The sequence below is a fragment of the Rhagoletis pomonella genome, unplaced genomic scaffold (genome assembly GCF_013731165.1).
Source record: "Rhagoletis pomonella isolate Grant_MI unplaced genomic scaffold, Rhpom_1.0 Rhpom_scaffold_00007, whole genome shotgun sequence".
Taxonomy (NCBI): Eukaryota; Metazoa; Arthropoda; class Insecta; order Diptera; family Tephritidae; genus Rhagoletis; species Rhagoletis pomonella.
The window spans coordinates 55,914,050-55,933,283 of record NW_023458561.1 but is presented as its reverse complement, the minus strand read 5'-3'; the positions used below and the strand labels follow the sequence as shown (position 1 = coordinate 55,933,283).

Here is a 19,234-nt window from a genome sequence, read left to right as displayed (position 1 = left end):
TTTCGAAATATGCAAATATACACGCTGCCCTCTCCAGCTGAATGATTTTTTTCATTAATGTAGATTTATCCAACGACATCCACCAAGCTGGGACTTGGCTAAGGTGCTAAAAAAACTGGCTAAAAGCGGTAAAATATTTTTTTTTCTGCTAAAAAATTACTACTTAACTTACTTAAGAACATATAAACAAAACGTATCACAAAAACACATGTAAAACACAATCAGTGAATAAATTAAAAAAACTTCGCTTATAACTAAAACTTATACATAGTAGCTGGAAGGAACTCCATAGTTTGCATAAGTATACGATTGCATGAGTTGAATACATACATGTGTATGTATGTATGAATGGATAATTACATGCCTATCAGTGATGGAAAATGAGTGTGCATTGTGCCATTTTCGTATTTTTGCGTAACTCAATGCAATTAATCGATATTTCTTTCGGATCCGGATAATTTTAAGGTACTATTTATCGTTTGTATTTAAACTGATAAATGATATAAACATAGATAATTTCATAGTTTTTGTTTTTGAGTTGACTATATTTTTATTAAAAAAAAACAACTAAAATTACACAAAAAGTCATTAAGTTGTCAAAACTTGTCAAAATGTAGTGCCTTTGTTGCCCTTTTTTGTAAAGTTATACATATGTATTTTCGCAATCATTGTTGTGATAATTCATTGCAATGAAATACTTACTAAATATTGTTTCATTTACTTCAGTTAAGATAGGTATATGGAACACTAGTCTGTAACTAAATACATTTTAATAAAATATAGAGTATGTAAAAAATGATATTTCTATTAAGCGTACTCTTCATAAAATAAAGAATGCGTATAAGAAAGGTTTTCCGTTTCTATTTTCCTTATATGCAATAAGTACTGTAAATATATTTTATAAATGAAATGATAATTGGCACATTGACCTGCATTTCGGCACATTTTTTTCGGAAAATTTTAAATTTTTATTTACCATCACTGATACCTGTGTATATGGCAGCACGAAAACATAAGTATGTGGCTTGCATTTCTAGTCTGTGCATACGTATAATTTGGAGTTAAAACTTAAGTATGCCTTCCTCTTCTTCTGCTTCTTCTTCTTCTTTTAGTTTGGCACTGTAAACGCCTAGGCAATTTCGGCCAAGCTCAACAAAGCATACCAGTCGTTTCTCGTCTATGTTAACTGAAGCCAATTTTAAATGCCACGTGAAGCCAAGTCCTTCTCTACTTGTTCTTTCCATCGCAGTGTAGGCTCTCGCCTCTTGCTCTGCTACCACCAGCGGGTAGATATGCATACAAACAGGCAAACTAGAGAACATTTGAAAGAATAACTTAAGTCTATCTTTTACGGCCAAACAAAGTAGCATATGTCGACAAAACATAGCTTACCTTCAAAGAGAAAAATGTTGTAATTCGAAAGAAAGACTAAATTATTTTATCGTCGTTCACAACCTTATTAGACTGTTTCTGTTTTGGCAATTAAGTGTTTTATTTCAAGTACAGTTTATTGTTCTGACAGTAAAAAAGCTTTGTCGACTTATGCTATCTTTATTGGCTGTGAAATATAGACATACGTTTTTCTCTCAAATGATCAGAGATTTAAATTGCTTCGCTACATTAGTGGTAAAAATAAGACATATCTATTCACATTCATACATCATACATATATAATCTCCATAATGCTGACTACACACGAGGCAACCGTTGAAGCAACCAGGGCATGTTGCTTGTTACACGTATTTTGAATATCTGGTTCATGGGGGATTTTCCAGCTTCGTTGCTTTTCAGCCGCATAATCGCTATTCGTACCTCGTCATAGTTAGGCGGTGGGACATCGACAGGAACTCGCGTTCGTGTTCTCCACTACTTTCAGTGCTGCTGCCATTCAATAGAGTAGAAAAGAGTAAGTGTAGTATGGGAAGTGGAAGGGGCTTGCACAATTTTGGACATAATAGCTAAAAGGCTAATGGGTCGGTATGATTCAACTTTCTCAGCATGCCTTACGAGATTTACAATCATTTGCACCTGTGATACTTTCCACTAGGCAGAGAGAAAGCCCCTGAGTCAACAGCGCAATGCCTGCCTCGGGTAGTTGTTTTCACCAGGGCTTCGGAGCGGAGCGGAGCAAAGGAAGATTTTGGCTGGAGCGAAGCAGGAGCAAAGAGCTAAAAAATTCATTTGCCCCTTAGCTACATAAAGAAAATTAAACTTACTTTTTTTGCAGCTGAAAACAAACCGTGTTAAATGAATAGTCATTCTACATTTACTTGGCAATACTATTCATTGCACAATGCCCAGCAGTCAGGGATAATATCCACGTCAATTTGAATGGCGATCAAAAAAAGGGATGTTCAGGATCTTGTGCATATGCTCTTGCATTTGCATATTCGATGCATTTGTAAATTCACAACAATAAAATGCACACCGTTGCCATGGAAGCAAGCAACAAATTTACAAACTTCCTGAACAGCCCTAGTGATTTCTCAGCCAGCAGAGGAACGTAAATTTCTAATAATTGTAATTGTATTTTATTTGTTTAAGCTAAACATTTGAAAGCATGTATACGTAGTCGGCAGCGGCTGAACGCGCTAGTAGTTGTTAGCTTTCAGAGTTCGAATCCCGTCAGGCGCTTCCTAATTTTTTAAAAGAATGAAGATGCAACTAATTTTTTGGTGATTAGGGCTCCATTGGTACATAGTAATTAAATAAATAAAAAGAATTCTTTATTGGGAGTGGGAGCGGAGCTCGGAGCGTAATAAAATACCGGAGCGGAGCTAGAGCAGAGCGATAAAAAAAACCTTTGCTCCGAAGCCATGGTTTTAACAAATGGCCCGCAGTGAGATCATAGCCAGGAGCTTTTTTTTTAGTTTTGAATTTTCAATCGCTGTTTTTATTTCTGCGTTAGAGAACTTCTCTATGGGTGAGTCCATTCGATAATCGTCGCTTAGAATAGCACTGACCTTTTCTGTTGTACTGATAGAGGAATCTGTACTTTGTAGGGTGAAAACAGATTTTAAATAGCGGAGATTTTAAATAGCGGGTAAAAATTTTGGCTTTTCCTAACTCACTTTAAGCCGATTCCTTACTTTCTATTCTTAAAAAGGGTTGTGATTGGGTTGGCTTTTTTATATTACTTGTTGTCCTCCAGGGAGGGTAGTCAGTGGTCGAAGTTGCCTCAATACTGTTAGGGTAATTATTTATTTGAGTATTACGGTCGACTTTTAGAATATTTTTAGTTCCTTCGTAAGTGCATTCAACTTTTTCTTAACATTAGGGTATATAATGTATTGCCATCTTTTCCGGGCTAAAAAGTGGTGTTGATTTTCAACTATTTTTTTATATTCTTAAATTTTACTTCAGTTTATGCTTGCTTGATCGGTGTTCTAATGGTGAAATCAGAGCTTAATTTAAACCGTAGGTACATAAAAATTGATATTGGTTTGTTAAAAACATCTCAACATCGACACCGTACGAAAACACGCATACCCACGTATTCGTGTGAGTGAGGAAATAGTTCATAGCTATATTTAGAAAAGGATTGCCACCTGTTTGAAAAGTCGAATTCAATTAAATTATTCACATGATGGGTCGGTGTTATGCAGACAAACTTTTGTTTGCCAAATTAAATGGCGGCTGCTTAGTTTGCTCGGAGGTGGTTATGTCGAGTTTGGCACAGGGTTGCACGTTCATTATGGTTTTCTTGGCTATTGCCAACACGAAATGAGAATTTCAGATGTACATAACGCGCAAAATTTAAAATTTTTGTATATGACAACACCGAATTTGCTGCAGTTTGACCAAACAAAATTAGTTTGCTGTGAGAGTCGCCAAACTCGCTCTCTCCGAGTTTGCTGCAACAACAATTGCACGCAGTTTGCCAAACAAAATTTCTGCATAACACCGACCTTATATGAAATATTAAAATATGGATGTGAAGAAGATTTATAGCTATAGCTTAAAGAGGGTTGCCACCTGTTTGAGAAGTAGAATTTTATTAAATTGTACACAAGTTATAGGAAATATTGAAATATTATTTTCAAACGGTTCATATTGTCGAGAAGAAAGTTCACAGATACATTTTGATGAGGGTTGACACCTGTTTGAAAAGTCGAATTAAATTAAATCATACACAAATTATATGAAATAGTAAAATACGCATGTCAAAGGATTCCTCTCGGCGACGAGAAGGTTTGTAGCCATATTTTGAAAAGGGTTTCCTTCTGTTTGAAAAATCGAAATATTAAAATACCTATATGGGCTTCAAACGAAAGATGGTTAAGAAATCCTTAGTGTGAACATTTAGAATATTTATAGTGTTACCTGTTTAAAAAGTTAAATTGAAATTATTAAACAAGTTAAATTAACTATTAAAATATTGGTATCAATCCATATGGTTTTGAAAGCGCTTCAAAGCAAGGCAAGTCAAAGTCAATTGGAATTAAGGGAAGCAGGTTATTGAAATATGTATAACAATATCGATGTCAGAAGAAAGAGGTTTATGAAGGTTTTAGTTTAGACAAAGGTCGTAGCACATTCCATAGGCTTGAACTTTTTAATCAGCTTTAACTTTGGAACCATAAGCAACATGTGATTGTTATTTGGTGGGGAGACATTACTAAAGTTGGCGTTTATGGTGAACTAAAAAGGGGAAGTTTTTTTTGAAGGAGGCTTGGTACCTCTTTTCGACGTCGTACATTCAGGGAAGCATAACTTTGAAACCATAAGTTAAATTACTGTATTTGGGGTAAAGACATAACTGTGATAGCCGTGATTTATAATAAGCTATGCGTAAAAGAGTCCGCATTAAACTGTAGGTCCCTCCGCTGACAACATCAAGGCGCACGCCATAAATCAGAGGAGAAGCTCGGCCAAACACTAACATGCATACATATTGTGTTAGCGCCAATCTTATTTCTTTTTACGAAAATATTGTTCTTTCTTTAACCAAAATCATTTAAATCAAAGCTTAAAACTTTGTAAAAAATTTAAAAAAATTTAAAAAAAAATTGCATACAAATTTCTAGTTTTTTTCTTCTGATTCTTTAGAATAGTTTCAATTCAGTTTAGCTCTGGATTTCCCTGCAGGGTGGATCTACAAGCACAACTACCGCCACAAATACGCAAATGGGAGTATGAAGAAGTTTGCTATCCTCAACTACGTACGCACAAATAGGTATCATTGCTTGGCTATTGATCTTGCACCACTGCAGGCTGATAAAAAGCAAAATCAAGTCAAAAAGCCTTTCAGTAGCCAAAGTGCGTGTGAATCTATTAGTTATCTTACGTGTTGAATAAGTCGTCGAAAGATACGGATGCGGTTCTACGCAGTGCAAAACGAAATTCTCTATGATTTATGAATTAACTTGAGATAAGGAAATAATTAAATTGGCATTTATTTTGATATTGTTGAATTGGCAGGTGATAAAATTGATTATAAATAAATGTGTATATAAGAAATATGGCATTTTCAAATAGCAAACATTTGTGCACTTGTGGAGGCTTTAGGCCACAGTATTGCGCATTTAAGTTCTTTTGGCAAAAAAAAAAAAAGGAATTCTTTTAATCGAGTTGCGTTTTAATTTACTACAAAATGTGTAAGGGTCGGCCAAACAAAGCAAAAATAATGTAAAATTTTGTGATTTTTTTTTTTTAAATAAATTAAATAGTTGAAAAGTGTGTAAAGAGTGTCTTTAGAGGCGGAGTGGATGCCAATGCACGTTTTGGTTAAGATTTTTTCCAAAAGAGATTATTAAACAAAGTGTGTTTTATCTATAATTTATTTAAAATTTTTTATAACACCCGTGTTAGAATTTTGAATGAATGTTATGTTTCTCACCATTAAACTCGAATATTATGCAGCTCTAAATTTTCACCAAAATTTCATAGCCCACACTGAGCCAAAAGCACAATGGCTTTTTCAAGCAAGTTATGGTTTGATTTTTTCTTTCATGGTCCATAAGCCGATTGTAAGAAATGTGATTCAATTTGGACATTCGAGAACAAATTCGTATGTATGGCAGTGGTTGAACGTGCAGAGGTGCTTGCTGTTATTTGTTGGCTTCCAGTAGTACGAGTGCCGTCAGTGCGATACATAATTTTCATTTTTTTTTTGTGTTTTTGGTTTTTCCTTTATTACGAAAACGCCTCTGTGAAGTGCAGAATCAAATGAACCGACGAAGAAAATTGATTCAAGTTGAACATTTGAAGACACATTTATAAAGCGGGTGTAGCTGAGTGTGTAGAGATGCTTGCGGTTAATTGCTAATCCCGTCAGAGGCAACATGTTAAAATGATAATGAAAATTTTTGTTTTGCATCTCCGAATTATGAAAAAGTATCTATGAAGTGTAGAACATAAACTTATTCAAACGAAAAACCGCCAACCAATAGTTTTCTTAATGTAAACAAAATTGTGGCAAATACTACCAAATCATTGTTGGAAATATCAACCAGACCTTTTCAAGTTTAAATTTAGTACTATTAACCAATTTTTGGTTGATTTTTCTCTCAGTACAGTAAAATTAGATAAATTTGGTAGGAAAATTTAAAAAAATTTGCAACAGCGATTTTTTGATGCAATTTATTTCTATGTGACATGTAGATCATGGATCCACAGTCTTGCCCTAAATTTAATTTTTTTGCGATTTTTTGCGATTTGCAAGCTTATTTTGCTCTTTTCGTAAAAAATGGTTTAACACAAATATGTAGAGAATTTAATTTCCCACATTTGTTATAGAGCAAGTTTTTTAAAAATAGCATATTTTATTGAAAAAAAAATTTGCAAAAACTGCGAAAAGATTTTACATTGTCACTATTTTCGCCATTTTTTGACAATGTCTGAAATTCCAAAGTTGTAGATAATTTCATTCTTCACCACTTTTATACCTACATTTTTTTTTGCACGACGTTTAGATCACGGCCGGGGACGCGATAAATATAGCGATTAGCCCAGTAAAATTAGATAAATTTGGTAGAAAGATTAAAAAAAAATTTTAACAGCGAGTGCAAAATTAAAAAAAAATATATAATATTTTTGTGAAAATTTAATTAAAAATATCCTACCCATGAATTTTTCAACCAACCCACTCGCGAAATATTTACTAACTCGTTAAATTTTATACAAAATAGATTTCATCCATTAAACAGATGGGTGAAGGTGGTGCCTTTTCGGATCTTCTACTATAAAATTTACTCAGAAAATTGAGGTTTCATACAAAATTTGTTACAAATTTTTGAAATCGTACAAAAACCGTGCCCTCTATATTATCGCTTATTTGGGGTTTCGAATATTACCGTTACATCGGAAAAGTACCTAGTTTTTGTCCGTTTTCAAAACTTCCAAGATGGTGTTTAAGAAGGCCTAGAGCAATGGGTATACGGTGTACCTAATGCTCGTATCTATACTTTTTTCGGCAGTATAATAATTTTTTTTTGGATTCCAAAAATAGATATCTACTGCGCTTTTTTGCACAATGCTGCATTTATACTTTTTTGCTGCCTAAATTTTGAAACATACTGTGTTCGTGGAGAAATGTTATAAAAATATGTAAAAATAGGGACAAGACATCTTGACTAGTTTAGACTATTTTTCATTCGTTTGTCTAGTGTTACTGAATGTAAAATTGAAATCCATGTCAATTTGCGATTTCTAAAAATGGGTCAAAGTTGAAGAAATGGAGAAAATAAAATATTTTTTTTTTTTAAATTTACCCATTAAAACAATCCAAGACTAACAATAAAACTTTATGCATCATTTAAGAAAGTGTATATGTATAAATCCTCTTTTCAAAACATATTTTGATGAAATATAATTAATATTTTAATAGATACGTGCATCAAACGCGAAGATAACGTTTTTTTTTGTCTGGTAATCAAAAGAAAGGTTAAGGGACTATAAGAAGCCTGTTTTCATGGTATATTCGATCATTTCAAATATTTAGGTTTTTGCTCAAACTCATAAATTATAGTTGAGCCGTATATACCCTACTTTAGTAAGCTTGACATCCGCAAGATATATAGAACTTTTTTCCTAAATTTTTGCGACAAGTCACGAAAAGCAGTAGTTTGTTTAGTGTCGACATCTAAAACTATTCAGCTACAAAACCTAATTCATCAGCTATTTTGTCTTTATGTTAGTCAATCATTGATTGAGCTTTCTTAATGCTGTAATTCAGAATAAGTTTTACGAACTTAGGAAGAGGATGAAACTAGATAATCACCGCATTTCAATCCATTTTTACCCTTTTTGTATTCCAAATATATTTTCCCCTAAAATGGGTGAAATCCCGCCAACTGGCATCGCTGGCCGCCATATACTAATGTTTAGTGCGGCGTGTAACCATGTTGTATGTTTCGGATTTGATTCATGAAATCCACATCATCGATTGTTTTTTTATTAACTTCGTTAAGTAAGCAGATAAACGTTAAAAAATGTCTTATTAATTTTAATAAGATTTGTATTCTTATTACTAGAAGCCTTTACGTGTTAAGTAAATATTTTTGTGGGAAACCCGTAAAAACATCATCTAACTTTTTTTTTATTTATTTAATTATGTACCTATAAAGTTTTGGCTCCGTATTTATCATTGTACTAAACACCTGTGCGTATTTGCACCCGAGTATATCATTCCCTTCCGCAAGGGCTCAGGTTGCTCATACAAATATGTACTTATTAGTTAAAGAATTTTTCCGTGGGCACAACAAGTCAAACAAATATAGCACTTGTAGTACTACAAACGTAAACAAAACCACATTTTCGTTGGCACGCGTCATAGATACCATTTACCGGAAAGTTCCTGATTACCAGCTTTTTTTATTATTCCAATTTTTTAATGCTATACACATTTCGAGAAAGTAAGGAATTTCGTTTAACCAGCATTAATGCCGATAATAATGTCAGCATGGAAATCCAACGCGGAATTACTATTGCCAACAAGCGCTACTATGGACGGAGTTGGTAATTTAGGAGTAAAGTCCTCTCTCGACGTACAAAAACCACACTCAAGTGACTCATCATGCCCGTGCTGGTATATGGCGCCGAAGCATGGACTTGGGAGTTTATGCGTTGGCGATGGCGAGTACAGCAGACTATGGAACGATGAGCTGTATGAGCTTTACAACGACATAGTGCAGCGGCTCCGCTGGCTTGGCCATATCGTTCGAATGGACTCCGACGCTCCAGTTCTGAAAGTATTCAACTCGAAACCCGCTGGTGATAGCAGAGGAAGAGGAAGTGGAGAAGGACTTGACTTTACTTGGCATTTTCAATTAGCGTCAGTTGGCACAGAAGAGAAACGACTAGCGTGCTTGGTTGAACTCAGCCAAAATCGCTTAGGCGGTTAAAGCGCCTAATAAGAAGAAGAAGAACTGACGAACTAACCTTTAGAAAAAACTCAAATTAAAATCAATCGCCCCTATGGCTTTTGGAGTTCTTTTAACTTTAACATTAAATGTTTATTTTTCAGAGCACTGCGTCAACTAACACTTTACCACTGATCATACAAACAGGTGCAAAAGGTCGGGATATGTCTTGGACGTATTTCGATATCTGAAACATTATTTTATCCAACCCACGAAAATAAAACCCCAAAATCGATACAGTAGTGTCTTGGTTTACACAACTAAATAGTAAATTAAAATAAAATTTTCTTAAAATTTTCCGTAGACAAATGTACCCCGTGCTATTACCCCGCCCCTAACAAACACTCACAGAATCGTTCGTATTTTAGTTTTTTTACAACACCTTGTTTTCCTACGACAAAAACCATAGGTGTATTCCCGAAGTGTTGCAAAGCCCTCTCACGGTGCATAGAAAAATGCCCAAAATGGCGCACAATTTTTTGCGTTTCCAATGTTGCAGAGAAAGAATAATAACGAAATTAACTATGTAAATTAACTACCGATAGTTTCTTTAAACCATCAATAGTATTGGAAAATTAAAATTATCGATATCATCGATAGCACCACCGATAGCTTTGCAATTCTATTAAGCAGCGATCAGGACAGAAACCAGGAGATTGTTGTTTACAAAGTTATTTACACACATACATACATGTGTTTGTATGTATGCATATTTATGTTTTTCAATTGTAAGTTATGAATAAACCATTTCTATGTGATCTTGAGTCTAATACGCTTCTGCGACGCAAGCAGATATTTTAACATATTTATTTGTTGGAGTCTCTAGTCGGCTAAGATTGGTATTAGTACATATGTATGTACAGGTGGTGCCTATATATGTACATCAGGGTGGACGTTATTTTAATTTATCGGATTAAATTATGTAAGTAATGCTGAAAAGTGAAACAATCAACACACATTGCTTTTTTAACAGCATAATAACTTCTAAACTTATAGTTACCTTAAAGATTATAAAACATGCTTTAATAACACACATGAACTCGCTTTCGATATCGGACAAACCTAACGACCAAAAAAAAATTAAAATTAAAATTATGCCATATGGCTAAGGGCCACCCTAATGTACATAGACAGTATATGTAGATTGATTGTTATGAGCATTTGATTAATAAATTATTAATTCTTGGTTTTGGCATTGTTTACAACACGCTTTACTCTCATAAAAATATTATAAATACATACCCTGTAGAGAAACGCATTAGTACCGAACCGGTTGAGTATTAGATAATTCAGAGCCATGACTAGTGCGCGTTAATTTTCTTTGGCATGCTATTAACTGGCGAATTTATCATTGCGATGTCCTACTAAGTGTCTCTAACTCTTTTCTAATCCATGTCTAATTCTTACTAAAGTAAGTAGTAAGGATTACCGCAGTTGGTCGTAAAGATCCGACACGGATAAGACATTGATTAGAGACATGAGCCACTTAACAGTAGAAAGAGTTTTTATTTTTCGAATTTAGAATTGTGTCGTTATTGCTTTAAAAATTAAAATAAAATCTAGTACGTAACTCGAAATTTGGTTAATTAGTTAGTTCGACTTAGTTCGACGTTTCCCTGCAGGGTATATATTTAGGTACGTATGTATGTACATATGTATGTATGAGTGTATGTATTTTCTAAATAGCTAAAGTAGTAGCTGCTGCCACTGATATTGGTGCCATTTATTGCTGTTATTTCTGTAGAGTCTCAGTAAACCTTTTGCAGTTTTAAATAATAAAATCAATTTGGCTTGGTCTTCTCAGATGTATTCGGCTAGCCATAGTCAACGGTTGCGGGAGAAAAAAAAAATTGGTGCGAAAATCTGTGCGGTGAAAAGTGAAAAATATTTCCACGATAATAATAAATTTATATCTAACTTGTAAAAAGGTGATTAACATCTATATAATGTGTTATTTGGGAAATTACATGTATATGTATGTACATTATTTGGGTAATTAAGAGTTTCGTTTGAAAGCAAATGTGACCGGCGATGTACAACTATATTCAGTACATAAGTACTTAGTGCACAGGAAGGCAAATAATGAAATTGTTTTGTGATGAAGGACCTTTCGCATCACTCTATACGGTTGTATTGCAGCTTCTTCTTCTTCTTAATTGGCGCTGTTATCGCCGATTTTGGCCGAGTTCAACAAAGTACACCAGTCGTTTCTCTTCTGTACCAACGAGGGACGTGAACCAGATGACAAATTTGGTCGGTTAGGTTCAGCGGTTCGAACCGTTTCTGCACTTTTGGATTGGTTCGTCAAAGCGGTTTTTTTTGGTCTTTGAACCGGGGTTTCGGTTCCGTTCAACGGTTCGCAAAACAAAAAAATAATGCACAAGTTTAAGCGTCCAGTGTCAAGTGCAACAACGCGCAAGGTTAAGGGTCAAGTGTATGTCAAATGAGATGGGTTGCCTTTACATTATATATTGTCACATGGTAAACAAACGTGCTAGGCATTACCATGTTTAACAAAAAGAAACGAAGTGAGTGCATTTATCTATTGAAAATTGATTGATTTAAACCTTTATGGAAAGTGGTTCGGTTTTCGGTTCGGATCAAACATTTGTGGACAATTTCGGTTCGGTTAATGGTCCAGTTAATTAATAGAAAAAGGCGGTTTTCCGGTTTAGAACCGGTTCGGTTCGAAACCGGTTCACGTCCCTGGTACCAACTGATGCCAATTGGAAGCGCAAAGTGAATTCAAGTCCTTCTCCACTTGGTCTTTCCATCGCAGCGTGAGCCTCCCTCTACATCTGCTACCACGAGCGGGTTCCGAGTTGAATGCTTTCAGAGCTGGAGCGTCGGATTCTATTCGAACGATATGCTCAAGCCAGCGGAGCCGCTGCATTTTCATACACTGCACTATGTCCATGCCGTTGTAAAATTCATACAGCTCATCGTTTCATAGTCTGCGGTACTCGCCGTCGCCAACGCGTAGAGGCCCGTAAATCTTCCGCAAAATCTTTGTCTCGAATACTCTAAGAGCCATGTCATCGGTTGTTGTCATTGTTCCTGCTTCTGCTTGTTTGAAAGAGGACTTTACTCTTGAATTGCCTACTCAGTCCAAAGTAGCACTTGGTGGCAAGAGTGATTCTACGTTGAATTTCGATGCTGACATTATTATCAATGTTAATGTTGGTTCCCAAGTAAACGAAATTATTACTCTCATTCGAACAGAATGCGCTGACCTTTAGTTTGATGACAAGAGATACTTCGTCTGGTCCTCGTCCACTTTCTTTCGATATCCAACTTGGAAGACGCAGAACAGACTTCGCCGTTTTTGTTACCGATCATGCGGATGTCGCCAGCGTACGCCAGAAATTGCACGCTATTGTAGTAAATTGTTAGTGAGCAGTTCAGTTTTGCGGTAGAGTTTGGTAGCAAATGGCCCGGAGAGGCATTTCCCAATTCTGGTGGTATTGCTCAACGTCATTTTATCCAGCCGTATCAGTTTTGCGGGGATACCGAATTCAGACATCGCGGCGCATAGACAACAACTTTAAGTGGTCGCGAAAGCGGCTTCGAAGTCGACAACAAGGTGGTGAGTGTCGATAATTTTCCCGCAGGCCTTTTCCAAGATTTGACGTATTGTGAATACCTGGTCTATGGTGGATAAGGTCCACTCAATTCGTTGACACTGTGTCAGTCTTTCACACAATACGCTGGATAAAAACTTGTAACCTATGCTTAGAAGGCTGAATCTCGCGGTAGTTGGCGCTTTTGGCGGGGTCGCCTTTCTTGTGGATTGGGCATTGCTGGATGCACACTTAAATTCCAGTCGTCAGGCATGCGTTCATCTGACCATATTCTGCATAAGAGTTGATGCATGCACCTTATCAGTTACTCGCCGCCGTGATTGAATAGTTCGGCGGGCAGGCCGTCAGCTCCAGTAGCTTTGTTGTTTTTCAGTCACACAATCGCTATTCGTACCTCGTCATAGTCAGGCGGTGGAACATCAACTCCATCGTCATCGACTGGGGCTCGGGTTTGTCTTCTCCACTACTTTCATTGATGTTGTCATTCAGAAGGGTGGAAAAATGTTCGCTCAATAATTTAGGCATGTTCCGAACATCGGTCACTAGGTCGCCATGTTTGTTCTTACAGGAGTTCGCTCCGGTCTTGAAACCTTCCGGAAGTCGCCAAATTTTGTGATAAAAATTTCGACCGTTTTTCCTTTCGACTAGCATATCAAGCTCTTCGCACTCACGTATTCTCTCTTCTTATTGCGGCAAGGTCCCTAGATCGGTCCCACGTGGCTCGCGTTGCGCCCGATAGCAGCGTGGCCCTGTAGGCAGCTTCTTGATACTCCTGATCGTACCAGTTGTTCTTTCGGGCTCGTTGAAATGTGACTACTTCTTCGGCGGCGGTAATTAATGAAGAAGAAATGTGGTTCCACTGCTTGCATACGTTGATTTTTTATTGAAGAGTGCTCTCAGGGAGCAGCTGTGAGGGTCCAGCGGTGAACAACTTGGCCGTCTGCTGAAATTTCAGCTTTTCAACTTTGAGCTTTCCTTGTATTGCTGGATGCACATTATTGCTGCACAGAGGCGAGCGCTTATCTTGGCTGCTACAAGATATGGATCTGAGTCGATGTTTGGCTCTCGGATGGTACATGTCTCTTAAATGCAGGAAGCGTGCCTTCCGCCTATCACAACATGATCGATTTGATTCCTAATTTTCAATCTAGAGACAGCCATGTTACTTGATGGCTCTTGTAATGCTGAAAATCTTTATTGGATACTACCATGTTTCGTCGGCCCCACCGAAGTCGATCAGCCTCAGTCCTTTACCGGAACTTTCGTCGTGGAGGCTGAATTTTCCGACGATGCGACCAAAGGTCCCTTCCTTGCTCCCTCTGACATTGAAATCACCGACCACGATTTTGATATCATGACGGAGTAACGCTCCAAGCGCTCATAGAAGAGATCCTTGGACGCCTAATTTTTCTTTGCCGTCGGAGTATGGACACAAATAAGCGCGACGTTAAAGACGCTCGAATTACTGCGGATTGTGACGAGACGCTCGACCACTGGGGTGAACGACAGTGCTCGGCTACCACAAATCCATCGCCGAATTTGCGCTCGTTTACATGACGGCCGTAGCAGACGTCGCAAGGTCCCACTTGCTGTTTTCCTTGCCTCATCGCATCGTGTTATCCATCGCATTTCTTGTCTTCGCGCAGACGTCAACTAGCCATGCAGTTGCGATTTCTTCATTAAGGGTCCAAGCATTCCAGGGTCTTCATCAAAGGGGTAATCTGAGGCTGATTTTTTTTTCGATGCCAGGGGTTTTCACGTGGCGGATCCCAACCCCACCGCCCAACAAGAGACTAGTTTAACTTTTGGAAACACTTTTATATAGCGAACCGCTTGCTCCAAGACCGACGGCCACATGCAGCCGCAGCTCCTGGTGAACATACGTCAGACATCGTCAAAGTAGAGGGATTTGTAGCGAAGAAATGTGATTTCCACTTTCTTGTACCAGAGAAATGAAACTAGTTATTCACACTAAATATTTAAAAATAGCATTGAGTATATTAATATTAACATAAGAGAAATTATTTAACGTAATAACAAAAATTTACATCTGATCTGATTTATGTGCAACAAGAAAATGGTGTCTTCACTAAATATTTGTTATGAACGAGCGTATGTATGTGGGGCGTTCCATACCAAAACGGACGGGGTTCACACTTTATGTGTTTGATTTGTTTCAAATCTTTGGGGTAGATGCATAAACATAAATAATAAATAAATATGAAACTTGAGCTTGATTAATACATTTTTAAAAACTTTATAGCACAAAAACAAAAAAAATCGATTTAATAGATTTCCAAATATCTCGAGAAAATTTGTTTTTTAAAATATGCCATCTCAAAAAAAAAATTGTAAAAAAATCACAATGTAGCTCTGAGTATTGCGCAATATATAAGTATAGCATTATGGGGTGCACTCTACAATAATTTGAACTATGAATTTTTTTTTACACCGAAGTTGAGTAAAATGGTACATTACAAATTTACAAATTTTAAAATTTTTTTTAGAATATTTTTGAGCAAGCAGTTTTAAGCAACTGAAAAATTGCGTTGATTTTTAATATTTTTTATGCTGACGGCTTTTTGCACTTTTTTCTTATGGAAGAAAATGCGCAAAACCGTTTTCAAAGAAAATTAAAAAAAAAATAAATTAATTAAGGCCAGTTTTGCAGGTGCTTAAAACTTGCACTTTATTATACTAAGTTAGTGGGCTACAAAACTGCATCCTCAAAAAAAATCTAACAAAAATTTAAAAAATTTGTATTTTTTTTTAATCTAAAAATTTGTATGTGAAAATTTTTTAAGAAAATAAATTAAAAAAATATTTATTTTCATAGAGAATTTTGATGTGTGTATGTGTGATTTTTTTCAAATCTTTTCCTCACCTCGTTCTCGAGATATTTGGAAAACTATTAAATCGATTTGTTTTTGTTTTTGTGCTATAAAGGTTTAAAAAATGTATTAATCAAGGCCAAATTTCATATTTGTTTATTATTTATGTTTATGCATCAACCCTAAAAATTTGAAACAAATCAAACACATGAAGTGTGAACCCCATCCGTTTTGGTATGGAACGCCCCATGAATATATTATATACTTATGCATGTATTCAGTAAGAATAAATATTTACATACAATAGTTTTGAAGATAGCAGCATAGTTTTAAGTTTACTTACGGTTTTCAACCTGCTTACCGTATATGGAACTTTATTTATTTACTCTCGCTAATGACTTGTACTTGTTTTCCTTATATGTACATATGTATGTAGCTTCAGATTGATGACTTGCAAAATTTGGAATCATCGGAATTATGAGACAAAACATAGCTGCCAACGAATGAATCAAACTATTTACATACATACATACATGCATATGCAGCACTCGTACACAAATCCATGCAAACATTTTGGTTTAGAATCTAGACGGCCGGCAGCCGATATTTAGGCAATAAATTTGCCTTGCGCAAATCATTCGGCGTAGTGCACAGCTCTTAAGAAGATTTAATCGCCAATTGTAACAAAAAAAAATAAATAAATTGATAAATTCGTATGTAGATACATAAGTACATTCACATAAATCGAATTATGTTGGCAATGCTAATGCCGGCGGAGGTGGTAATGCCGATTAATGCCACTTTTCTCCCATCGATTGCCCTACCAACAAATATCTGGCAGGCAATTTTGATTACCTCATTGTTGACATTGTTATGCTATCAAGTAACAACAACAACAGTGACAATGAGATTTTCCGCTGACGAACCTGTTGTATTAATTAAATCGGATATACCAAAAGTTTGTGGACATAATATGGGCTGCTTGCAAGGCAAATACATGGCCGGCTTTCAGACGCAACTCTTTGAGGCTTTTCTAGGTATACCATATGCTTTGCCGCCGGTGGGTGAGCTGCGATTTGCCGTAAGTTTGTTGAAAAATCATAAGGAGGATACAAACATGTACATAAATAAATATTTCTACTAACATTTCCAGAACCCCAAAGCCTTTCCACGTTGGTGGGGTATTTTGGATGCAACCAAGGCAAAAGAAGATTGTGTGCAAAAAAATTACATACTTCCCAATCCTGTGGTGGAAGGCGTTGAGGACTGCCTTTACTTGAATGTATATAGACCATTGGTAAGCTGAAGAACACTACTCTGATACAAATACCTTAGAAGCATTAAGAGGATTTTTTAAATTTGAAAGTTACTGCTATAGCCGCACGACTCTTTCATTTCTAATCCAATTTCGAAGAGTTATATGTATGTATATCTAGGGTTGCCAACATTTTGTATTTATATTTATAGTACTTTTCCAAAAAAATCTGAAAAAATATAGTACACTTTAAAAATAGATAGTATTTTATTAAAAAAAAGGAAAAATTTTTTTAAAAATGTTGCCACTTTTATTTTGACCATTTATTTTAAAGAATATTTCTTTTAGTATTGTTATTTCAGTATAAAGGTCATTCAATTTGATACACATTTTTTCTTGCAAATCACTGAAATATATTTATATTTATAGCTGAAGAAATATAGTATTTTTGCATCCTATATTTTTTCCAAAAATATATAGTACGCCGACCAAAAAAAAAAAATAGTACAATACTTTATAATGTAGTACGGTTGGCAACCTATGTATATTATTGAAAAGACAGCTGTTAGACGTGGCAAGTGCAAGTTCTTTTGAAAAATCTGTCAATATCAAGAATTACCAAAAGCGATTGCAGGAGCAGTTCCACCTTGCATGTAAAGTGATTTTCGGAAGCAGTTATTATTACCGAGAATCTAGCTCTTCGATATTACTTTTAGTCTGTTTCTACGGTAAATTCAGAAATTTCCACTTTCAGATGCGTTACCAGACATTTTATGATTATAACAACATTAAAGACCTGAAAAATTTACTAAAAACACCCTTATGCACAAAAAACAAGAACAGAATGTGTAATGCTTTAATTTTTAAATAGGCTTTATCAGGAAAATAAATTATTTACAAGTATATTTTCATATCTGATGCAACATTTTTATGATTTTGTACAAATTCGCCAAAATTCACGTCACACGGCAACACTTGATTGGTTTGACAGCAACAGTGAAAGTTGTTAGTGCAGCACGGGCAAGTTGAATTTATTTCTCGTAAGCGATTTGCGTTACTTCAGTTGCAGTTACACCTTGCAATTTTTATTTCCAATAGTGATTTCTGGAAATCTGCAAAAAGGAATTTCTGGCTGCCTACACGGGAAAGTAGACTGTCGATTTCGCATTTTGACAGCTAAATGCCACGTTTAACTGCACTCCAAGTATATAGAATAGGGTGGCCCAAAAAAAGTAAAGTCGGAGCTTTAATACTCTCACCACTAGGATTGTTATATACCCATATTTTTTTTTTTATCAAAAAAAGTTAGATGGCGCTCAAAGCGCGCAAAGTTTTCCATGTATTTTATAACGGAATAATCAATTTTTCTTAGAATAGAATATGTAGGTATAGAAGTCTAGAAAATCAATATTTTACGATCGGAACACTCTGTTTCTCTTCATGAGACGGCCAATTGTTTATTTCACCATTTTTTACTATTAACTATTTTGTATAGGTCCCCGTTGGTATTAAAAAATGCTAACATAAACAAGTGGGTATTGTTATTGAAGTCTCTTCAAAATAAACGGAGTTTTCCGATTTGAAAAATATTGGTTTTCTAGAATTCACATTTTTACATTCATTTTTGGGCCATCCTAATATACATATCTATGGACTTTTGACAAAACAACTTTTCTCGAGGGAGGTTATATTCTCTTCAAAGGAGTAGTTCATTGAGTTCTCGAATGATATTTTTATTTTTAGTCATTAATAGGAGTAGTTCAAGATGATATCTTAATGAAAATTAAATAGAAATGCCAAATTTTTAAATAAAAGTTCCTCATAATTTACTCTAAATGCTAACCTACAGAAAGCACAGAGGTTATTTTTTCAAAAGTCCACAGATATATATGATGTCTAAATGAAATGAAAATCTACTGAAACGGCGCTGCCCAGATAGAATATACGCTGATCGCATTTCTGAGCATTGAATGCACCCTGTCATATTATACGTGTTATCCAGCAAAAAATCTCTTTAGTGTCAAAAAAGCTGCTCACACCTCAAATTTCACCCGATTTCGACGACTCCTTTTTTTAAGGTCCGTTATTAACTTTACTGTTAGGAGTGGCTACGACTTTTTTAAACAGTCGCAAAAAATTTCACAAATTGAGCCCTAACTAAAAGCACCCGTTAGACTTAAATGCATTACTCTATAGATCAATAAT

The 19,234-nt window shown here is 35.6% G+C and overlaps 1 protein-coding gene across 1 annotated transcript in view; it reads left to right on the top strand.

Moving 5' to 3' along the window:
* The first annotated feature begins 5,270 nt into the window (after positions 1 to 5,270).
* The window catches only part of LOC118743104 (venom carboxylesterase-6), a 21,038-nt gene continuing 7,074 nt past the window's right edge, over positions 5,271 to 19,234 (top strand). Inside the window, exons 1-3 of the mRNA XM_036475609.1 lie at positions 5,271 to 5,421; positions 16,211 to 16,855; positions 16,928 to 17,071. Of these exons, the coding sequence (XP_036331502.1) occupies positions 16,526 to 16,855; positions 16,928 to 17,071 (474 nt within the window). The 5' untranslated portion in view covers positions 5,271 to 5,421; positions 16,211 to 16,525. The remainder of the gene's footprint in view (positions 5,422 to 16,210; positions 16,856 to 16,927; positions 17,072 to 19,234) is intronic.